Genomic DNA, 10,576 nt, shown 5'->3' on the forward strand with positions numbered 1-10,576 from the left:
AATAAAATATATTAAAAAAAAAAAAAAAAAAGGACAGTGATCAGTTAAGATTTACCGTGGTTGGCTTAAAATTTGAACCTAGTGTCTTATCCTGTAGTGATTCATTTTATTTCTCATAAAATAAAAATATATATTGAATATATACATTATATGTATATTTAAATGTGTGTCCTATATAATAAAAGGCTAATATGCAAATAGACCAAATGGCAGAACAACTGGACGTAACCACCTCAGTGTCCTGACCTGGTGGCTCAGGTGATTGGAGGTTCATCCCAGACACCAAAACGTTTTGGGTTTGATCCTTGGTCAGGGTGCACACCTAGGCTGAGGGTTTGATCCCTGTCATGGTGTGTACAAGAGGCAACTGATGAATGTTTCTTTCTTTGCCTCTACCTTCCTCTCTCCCTAAAAATAAATAAATAAATAAATAAATAAATAAACAAATAAATAAATTCTTGAGTGAGGATTTAAAAAAATTAGCCATCTCAGTCTGAAATACAAATAAGGGCCTATGACTAAGCTATAAATGGTAGGTGGAAAAGGCATTTTGCAAATAGATATGACAGAATGCCATTTTTGTAAAAAATTTAAAAAGCACACAACAAAATTGCATGTGTTTTCAGGTAAAGACCAAAAAAAGAGGACTCTTTCTATCGGTGAATTAATAATTGTGGCAATTCCCTGAGGAAGAGGGATGTGTGTGGAGGATAGAGTACCAAAAGGGGACTTAGCTTTATTTCACTGCTTGACTCTTAAAACCCTGACAATGTCCTCACACATAACTCAGGCAGGTCATTTCCTCCTGGCAGCAGATTTTCTTGTGTGCCTGCTGTTTGCCAGGTCCTATCCTTAGTGCTGAGAATAGAGAGGTGAACAAAACTTCTTGATCTCTATATAGATTCAGTGCTAATGTGTGCAGAGACACAATAAACAAAAGCAATCAAAATGAAAGTGTGTGTCCGGTGGTATGAATACTGTGGGGAAAGTAAACAGGGAAGAGAAGAGCAATGCTAGGGAAGGTTATTCTAATTTTTGTTCTGGGCAGTGACAGGCTTCATGGAGAGGGTGACAGTTCAGCCACTTTCAGATGTGAGGGAGGAGCCTGGTACACACGGCGGGGGGGGGGGGGGGGGGGCGCGGCGCGGAGAAGCCTACAGGGAAGGGCACAGAAAACACACACAAAGACAATTAGAGTAAAAGAATATTTCAAAACATTACAGAATACTGTATTCGAGGTTTTAGGCATTCTTCTTCCCTGATGGTATCTCACCGCCTCTTAGAATGGCCTGAACCACGTCTGATAGCTGGGAAGATGCATGGGAAGAAGATAAATGAAGGTTCCCAGCAGGGAAATGGTTGACTCTTCTGGAGGCTGTGTTTTCTGGGCTTTCCATTGGGGAATGCAGCTCATCCCCAGGAACCTATCTTCTCCTTGGAAGGAAGACTGATACCCAAGAGTACCACACACAGATGGACTCCACACGACCACCCCGTTAAAGGAGTAGGCAGTCCTTTTAAAGGCTTAAACCACAAGAATTTTCCTTTGTTCCAAATTCTAAATTCTAAAGGCTAGGAATAGGGTCGTTCCCAGTCACATCCCGCTGGACATTGGAATTCGGCCCTATCTTGTGATAGCCGATAATACAGAAGCAGAGCTCAGCAGCTAGTCTCTAAAGGTTATCTACAGTTTCTACCCCTGAAGCTACTGAGTCAGTGGGAATCAATCTCCTGTAGTTCCTGGTCCCAGGCAAGGGAAAATTGCTGAGGTTACTATCCTGTGTATAATCAGGTGCAGGAGCCAGACTAGAAGGGTTCAAATTCAAACAGCAGTTTTTACCAAAGTATGGTTGCTACCATATTTCACCAGAGAATAAAGAGGCCACGTGTGTCTTACGTGCATTTTGATGAGTGAGAATGCTGTTCCATAAGGTATCATGGTCTCTGGTGTGGAACCCAGCCAGTGCTGGATTTAGACGAGAGGATATGTGAGGAGGCAAAAGATTTCCAACCCTTCTTGTGCCCTTTTTCTTGTGTGGCAGATCCTTAAATTCCCTGCTACCCGTGATACCCATGCTACATCATGATGGATTTCTTAAATGTCTCCTGTCTTACTTGATTCCCCTGTGGACGGGTAAGATTGTTTGAGCTCAGCAGAAGCCTAAGACACTAAATAAACACCTGTGAAAAGAAAACTCGATCTTGATGCGAACCATGTGGAGTGGACAGATCTTTTCCTTGGTTAGCAAGTCTAATTTGTCCTGCTCAGCGGAGGCCAGCTGTGCCCTGGGCAGCTGAGGAGAACATGAGTCCAGCGGTGCCCAGGAGCGTCAGAGCCCAGCTGACATTCGCTGATCATACACTTGCAGGCTTGGTGCTCACCCTCTTGAGGCTAGAATTCCAACCAAGAGTGTCTGCGGGGCAATATTCCCTCTGAGGTTGCAGAAGCTGAAAGTTCTGTTGCCTCTTCCAGCTTCTGATAGTAACTTTATGTTTCAGACAAGACTTTTGTGTAATCGAAATTTGTTTTCTGCTTTATTTAATCTTTGTTCATTGACCTATTTTAAAAATATGATAGCTTTGGCTTGGAACGCTCCACAAGTTAAGTTAATTTGAAAGTTCCAGAAACTTCTGATACCTGTTTAATCATTTAGACATCGTTCGATTTGAAACGTTCCCTAAGTTTAAATATGTATGTCTTTAAAAATGGCAACACCTTATAAAATGTGTTTAATCATTTGGACATCTGAGAGGCCCCAGTCTTTCATTCCTTTCAGCACCTGGGCCATTTCTCAGAATCTTGGTCTGAACTTCCGGAATTCCAGGGACAGCAGCCTGAGCTGGCCTGTTATGGTGAAGCAAGATGACATTCCCAAAGACATTCTTTCCAGTGGATTTCCCAAGACGAAATGTGCAGGTTTGCATTTTCCAAAGATGGCCACCGCCATGGCTTCCATGTCACAGACTCTTCTGCTAGTGACCTCGCCCCAGCCCCCTCCTTGGAACCCGGGCTCTCTCTGTGACATCCTCTAATACAGCAGCAGAAACCCCACTGGGGACTAGACAAGGTCCTAAGTAGCCTGGCCAGTCCTCCCCTGGCACCTGCCTCCAGAGACAGCCCTCTCAGAGGCAGTCTCTGTGCTGTGGGCGCCCACGCCATGCAGTGATCTCTGGTCAGCAGCATCCGGGACGGTCACATGAGTCCGCTTGGCTGTGAGCCCCGCCAGACCTACAGACAACTTAGGCACAATGCAGGAGAGACTTCCAGCGGTAACCCCCAGCTAAGCCAGACGGGAGATGGGAAAGATGGTTACTGTGAAGCTGTGATATTTAGGGTAGATTTTTACAGAAACAGTTAACCAGAACAGTCTTTTCACCGCACTCCCAGGGGCCCCCGTGTCTGTAAAACCCATGTGTGGACCCGGCCTCATCTCCCACACCTCAGCTCACTCTTTCCCCACTTTCCCTAAATGTGGCTTCTCTTTTCTCAGAGATGCTGATCACAAGTCTCTGCTCAGACACCGCCTTTATCCTGTCTCATTGCCTGGCTCCCCTGGGTTCCTGTCAGATTCCTCCTCCTGCTGGTGTTCCCAGGCCTTCCTCTCCCTAAAGCACCAGCTCCCACTTGTGACTCCCACGGGTGATGACTGGGGCACTGTGGGGGCACATCGATCCCACATGTTTCAACATTGGTACCAAGCAGCAAGAGGGGTTCAGCTTGGAAGGCTCCCCAATCTTCCTGTGAACACACTTGTTAGTCTGATCACAGAACCCACAGGGTTTCACTCTAAACACATTTGTCATTTCAGGTCACAGAGTCATAAACTTAAAGACCTGCCAGGGAAGGCCACATGAGGGTCTTGCAGGGCACATGGTCCAGCACAGACGGACTTGAACAGAGGCTGCTGGAGGCCTGGGGGCGGAGTCCCAGCTGCCTATACTCCATGTCTTCCTATGTAATTGCGGGGTCTATTAACTAAATACTTCCACCTGCTCTTCATAGTTCCTTGAGTGGAAATAGACAACAAATGGAACTATGTGCTTCTTTAGCCTGCAGAATGTAGAATTAGGTTGCTGTTTTTGTTTTGAAATAAATTCAGATATAAGGTAGCTAGGTGAATTAGGCCTATCATTTTTTTTTTAATATATATATATTTATTGACTTTTTACAGAGAGGAAGAGAGAGGGATAGAGTTAGAAACATCGATGAGAATCATCGATCAGCTGCCTCTTGCACACCCCCTACTGGGGATGTGCCCACAACCAAGGTACATGCCCTTGACCGGAATCGAACCCGGGACCTTTCAGTCCCCAGGCTGACACTCTATCCACTGAGCCAAACCGGTTTTGGCAGGCCTATCACTTTTGACCCTCACCCATCGCCCACCTCCGAGACCACAGCACTAATTCTGAAGCCCAGCCTCAAATCCAGAGCTCATCCCTCACCCCTGGTGGCCGTTGCTTGGCGAACCTTTAGGTTGTGTCCTTTCTCAACTGCAAAGTAGCCCCATGGCCTTAGGAACAGTTGGAGATGATGCTTCAGAAACTGGCCTGTGACATTTGCCCTGTCACTCATCTGGACTGTAACCATCTTGTGCAATAGCCATGACCTCTCAAGCTCCTTTCTACTCTGGAAATCCTTTGTATGTGTAATCTCTTATTTAATATGTGAATTTTATTTATTAAAATAACGTACTTTTGTCCTTTATGGATTCTTTGTTAAATTTTGCTTCATTTAAGCATTGAGTCAGACACAGCCAATGGACAACAAACATCAGATCTGTCTGCTTATAAGTAGAATGGCCACTAGCACATTCAGTTATGCCTCCAGAGCCCAATCACATGTTTTGTATGTTTCACTATACAAAATGTTCATGACTTAAAAACAAATAGAAGCTCCACCTCTATTTCAAAATTAAGTTTTATTTTAAAAGATAAAAATGTGTACATTTTTTTAAAACATAAAAATGCAAAAGTTATTAGGCAAGTCAATCATACAAACTGTTAACACAATAATTAAAGAAGTGAAACATTTTGCCAGTGTAAAATGTTGCAGAATTCAAATCACAGCTTGGATATTCAATGACTCAACTGTTTTATCCCACAGGTCTGAGCAGGGTTTTGGTTTTTTGTTTGTTTATTTTGTTGTTGTTGATAATTCCCACCTGAGGACTTTTTTTCCCATTTATTTATTTATTTATTTTTAGAGAGAAAGAGAATGGACAAGAGAGAGGTAGAGAGAGAGAGTAGAGGAAGAAAGAAACATCGATGTGAGAGAGACGTCGATTGGTTGCCTCCCACACAGGCCTTCACGGGGGTCTGGATCAAACCTACAATCCAAGTATATGCCCTTGACTGGAAACTGAACCCGAGACCCTCAGTTGCTTGGGCTGACACTCTAACCACTGACCCACATCGGCCAGGGTTCTGACGAGTTTTGAGATCATATTCATCCTCTGGTTATTCTGTTCTTCATCACATCTCCATCACCACCGTCTCACACAGTAGGGTAGCTGGCCATGGAGGCGATCCCACAGTGGTTATCCCGGTCCTTGGCCATCTTTATGTAGCCATGCGTGCCCCACTTTGTGCCCCAGCTGAAAGAAGAGAGGGTTTCCGTTTCACACAAGCAACCAGACACATTTATGTTTATCAACAATAACACCAGATGCATAAACAGCGCACCTGAGGCCCAGACAGATTCAGAAAGAAGCAGGAGAGATCGCTGCTCTTGCTCAGGGCTGGGTTCCGAACCTGTACATGTTTCTATCCCTAAATCTTGCACAGAACTGCAAAATTAGAGACTGAAAAAGAGGACTCTTGGGGCCAGGTGTGTTTCAGAATTAAGAACATTTTCAAATTTAGAAATGCATTGGTACCAAAACGGTATCAACGCCCTAGCAAGCTTGGGACCGTATCTTAATGTTACAATCCAACATTCATGTCTCGGTTCACCCTAAGTGGGATAAGGACTTCTGGGGTTTCAGAATTGTGCTCCAAGTTTTGAGGACATATGTCCAAATACTGATTTCGAAAAGGATTCCCTTTCCACAATAAAATATAAGTATTTCTGGCATTTTATACCTGTTCTTGACAATCCAATATTTATTGTTATCCGATTCTCCTCCTTCAAAGCCATAGCCAACCACCAGAACACCATGATCCAGGTCCTCGCTGCTGCAGTCCGGATCATAATAAATGCCTAAGAGACAGAAGTCATTGCTGGGGTTCAGATCTCCAGGTAAGAACTGACAGTAAGTTTGCCTACCAACCACAGTAAGAGAGGCGTCTCAAAATTCAGTTAGATTACACAAATCCAGGTAAGATTTAAAAGCAAGATTTTAAAAACCGAGGCTGGGAGTTAGGCCCTCCTGTAATACTATCATTTTTAGAAACATCTTGTCAAGAGGGATAAAAGACCACTGGTTGAAAATATTCTACTTTTAGGATATCAACCTACGAAAACAAACAAAACACAAAATTACCTGAGCCAAGGTTTCTTCCAGTTTTCATTTAGTAGTAAAATTCTCGGAATATTTTAAAGGTCTAACAATTTCTTAAAAGTAAAGTAAATGGCCGAAACTGGTTTAGCTCAGTGGTAGAGTGTCGATCTGCGGACTGAAAGGTCCCAGGTTCAATTCCTGTCAAGGGCATGTACATTGGTTGCGGGCACATCCCTGGGAAGGGGGTGTGCAAGAGGCAGCTGGTCGATGTTTCTCTCTCATCGACGTTTCTAACTCTCTCTCCCTCTCCCTTCCTCTCTGTAAAAAATCAATAAAATATATATTTTTTTAAAAAGTAAAGTAAATGAAGCTATATCAGCCAAATTATGTAGGTATTTGATCTATTTATGAGGCACTTAAGATCATGGGCATATGGTTTAAGTCATGTCAGATGGACAATATCTGGCACAAATATTACATGTGTAGAATGCACATCTATGTTAAACCCACACATCCAGGAATTCCACATGCCAAAGAGTCGGTCTTGCTGTATGTCAGGGTGGTTTTATAATATTTCTGCCTGAATTTATGTAAAGACAAACCCTCACCTTTTTCATAGAACTGGAAGGATGCAAGGCTTGCATCGATAGCCACGGAAATGGGCCCCACACTGGCCACTGCTCTCATAAGGGACCTCTCGTTCTTACGGATGTCCACGAAGCCAGTGTCATTGGCAGCAGAAAACTCAGGCTTGTATTTGCAAGTGTCATCCTTTTAAAGGCCAAACGGAAGAGACGTGATTATATCATACCTCCCGGGGAACATGAGTTCAAGTCAAGTTGCAGTTTAATGATTTCTAGGCCAAGTTTGATATAAAGCATCCCAGGAGGTGAAGGGCTATCGGTTGCTTTGAAATTGAGAAACTAGCTGGAATATGTATATTCAATGTGATCGTCTCGGTCTCCCTGGCCATGAGAAACTTCTCCTATAAAGAGAATGATATGTAAATCTCATGTAACACAGAAGCAGGAACAGCTATACATTGACCATCTAAACAGAGAACCTGGCAGCTTGGACAGTTTACAGATACAGATTCTCCAGGCTTAAATGTGAGTTCTAAATATGGTAAGTGTTTTCTCTGAAGTGCTCAACACTCAAAAGCAGAGCTAGAATGATAAGGCATGTGTTTTACCGTTCCACAATATGGATAGGATTCCTCTGTGTCCAGGCCTTGGTTGTCCTTGACGTACAGGAAGGCATTATCCATGAGGCCACCATTGCAGCCCTCATTGCCCTGATCGCGGGAGCAGTCCACCAGGTTCTGCTCGCTCAGCGAGACAAGTTTGCCAGTTTTCCGGAACATCTGTCCTTCAAGGGATCCAGTTGCACTAAAAGCCCAACAAGAACCACACTGACCCTGAAAACAAAATTCAAAAGTGCTCATTCTATAAAACAAATAGCAATTCTTTGGCAGCAGACGACCTATCTGGAAACTGTTTTTAAAAACAGCGAACTGCACATAGTTCCGCGGCCTCCCGCAGCACGGAGAGCAGGGCCTGCACGGCCGTACTCGTGGGGAGCGGGTGATCTGCGGGCACGGCCATACCTGGTCCTTCACAGGCGTGACCCAGCCGTTCTCTCTCCAGTCCACAGATCGGGGCACCTCGGCTAAGGCAGGTTCTTGGAACATTTCCCCCTTCTTGTGCTTCTGGTTTTGAAAACCATTCCTTGCCTGCCTGAACTCCTCACTGGTCTTCCAGGAAAAAGACACAGAATGTTATAAAGGAAGAGTTATTCTGCTAAAAGTACCGAGGAGAGGAAGCACACAAAGCGAAGCCTCCGAGGCCGCACTCACCATGTCGCCGAAGGCATTCATGGCCATGGTGAAGTTATGTCTCCCTTGGCCGTGTTCCTGGTTGTGCAGTTCGATCATTTTCATGTTCTTCTCCCACACCGCTCTCCTCCATCCTTCTTCATTCTAGAGGCAAGCACAGACCACGACGTGTTCATTTCTACCGAAAACCCAACTCACCTTCACCACGTGGATTTGCAGACAGAACACAAACCACTGTCTGGGGCGGCTCTGCACCCCTGGGAGCTGTCCTCCAGCACCCTGGCGGCAAGGGTGCGTGGCCCATGGTGTCAGTAATGGGGGCCATGACGTTATGGCCTGTTAAGAGCCAGTCTCCAGAAGCTACTCTCCGCTATAAACTCCCAACAGCAAGAACCGTGTTCTAGGGGGTCCCTCTGGACCTTTTCAGATGTTAGCAACCTCATTATAGCGTTTCCCGTGTGTTGCCTTCCACTGGTTCCACTGTGCGTCTGCTCTGGGATCGAGTTTTGGAGCAGCCGAGGCTATTCCCACGCAAAGGGCAGTCAGGAGGAGCGAAGGATTCATGTTTCAAAAACCTAGAAAGGAGGGGGGAAATGAGTGATCTGATTAGACCAATCCTTCCCCTGAATCCTTCCTCGGAGACCTGGAGTAAAACATTTAATTGACCCTCCCAAGGAAGCACACAGGACTGTGGCGGAAGGCTGAGGATGTGGGTGGAGAAAAACAGCCCAGAGACCCCCTTCCCAAGCCTGGAGAGGGTGAGGCTCCCGGGGGCCAGGGAGCCAGCTGCAGCCCCGCCCTGCCAGAGGCGTGCTGCGCGTGCCCGCTCTCCGCGCAAACAGGCGCTGCCAGAGGATCTGACGGTGCAGGGAGCAGCGGCCCCACAACCCAGCGGTCCGCTCGGTCAGACCTGGGGATCTCGATTCCGGGGACCCCCCCACCAAACCCTCGACCCCAAGGATGGATGACGGCGGCCCTAGTTCTCGGGTGGCCCTGCCGCTCCACGCCCCGGCTTGAGGGGGGTGGGAGTGCTGAGAGGGGGCGCTCACCTGCGGAGGGGGCAGCTGTGCCAACAGCGGCCAGCCGGAGCGGGTCCAGAGTCTGCGGAGCTAGGCCGGGCCTCCGGGCGCCCATTTAAGGTCCCGGGGATCCGCCCGGCCCCGCCCCGCCCCCACCGCCAGCTCGCAGCGGGATTGGCGGAGCCGGCTGTGGGCGGGACCTCGGGCGCGGGGACTTGGCTCCGGACCCCGCTGGGTCCCCAGCTGGTCCCGGACAGAGCGGGGGCCTCAGTGGGCTGGGGGGAGGCGAGCTGGGCGCCTCCGGACAACTGTGAGGAGGGTCCCGCGCCTCCCGGGGGACCTGGATCAACAAATACCCCGAGTTTATGTGCGCAGAGGGTGGTTTACGAGAAAAAAAGATATGGGATGCCCCCGGCGGACTCCGGTGTAACCCAGTGCCCTTTGGTCCCGGTCCTGGTTAAACCTCGGGACGCCGGGAACAGACCATCCAGTCCCGAGGCTCCGGCTCATCCCGCACACACCGGGGGCTGCGGGAGCGGAGCCGCAGACGGATGGGCGCTCACTGTTCGCAGGGGAGCGCAGCGGGTTTGGGAAGAATCCGGAGCGGAGTGACAGTGCCCCAACGCAGACACGGTGGTCGGTCACGGTCCATCTCCTGGGGAGGAGAGGGGACGCACGGGAGGGTCTCCAGGGAAGGCTGGCATTCCTAGTGCCCCTGTCCAGTCTTCCCCAGGCAGGGATTTTCTCCATCACAGGCTTCTCTCAAAATCCACAGAAAGGAGTTGTTTACAGAAAAATGTTTAATAAAGGAGGAAATAGAAACTGCTTTTACCTCCCCACTCTCTGCGTTATGGATTGTTATGTCTTCTTCAATAAGCTTTTCTTGAGGTTTAATTTAAGAACTTTACTTTAGTGACATTCACTACAATGATTTAAATATATATATATATATATATATATATATATATATATATATATATATATAATTGATTTTGGGGAGAGAGAGAGAGACAGAGAGGGAGAGAGAGAAACATCAATGATGAGAAAGAATCATTGATTGGCTGCCTCCTGCATGCCCCCTACTGGGGATGAGCCTGCAACCCTGGCATGTGCCCTGACCTGGAATATATAGAACCGTGACCTCCTGGTTCATAAGTCAAAGCTCAACCACTGAGTCCCCCTGCCAGGCAATGATTTTTAATTTGCATTTAATATCAGGATTTAAATGACAGCTTGGGAAAATATATTTACATGTTAAATATTAATGTATATCATTAGGA

The 10,576-nt window shown here is 46.8% G+C and overlaps 1 protein-coding gene across 1 annotated transcript; it reads right to left on the reverse strand.

Moving 5' to 3' along the window:
• Positions 1-5,183: 5,183 nt before the first annotated feature.
• Positions 5,184-9,447, reverse strand: LOC311629981 (procathepsin L-like). Its single transcript, XM_084898617.1, has 8 exons — positions 9,327-9,447; positions 8,716-8,852; positions 8,299-8,421; positions 8,050-8,196; positions 7,636-7,860; positions 7,052-7,214; positions 6,085-6,202; positions 5,184-5,597 (listed from the first exon to the last, which is right to left on the reverse strand). Exons 2-8 carry the CDS (start codon positions 8,839-8,841, stop codon positions 5,498-5,500), a joined length of 1,002 nt encoding a protein of 333 aa, XP_084754743.1. The 5' UTR covers positions 8,842-8,852; positions 9,327-9,447; the 3' UTR covers positions 5,184-5,497.
• Between the last annotated feature and the right edge of the window lie 1,129 nt (positions 9,448-10,576).

Source organism: Pipistrellus hanaki (genome assembly GCF_964339955.1).
Source record: "Pipistrellus hanaki genome assembly, chromosome: 11".
NCBI classification, from domain to species: domain Eukaryota; kingdom Metazoa; phylum Chordata; class Mammalia; order Chiroptera; family Vespertilionidae; genus Pipistrellus; species Pipistrellus hanaki.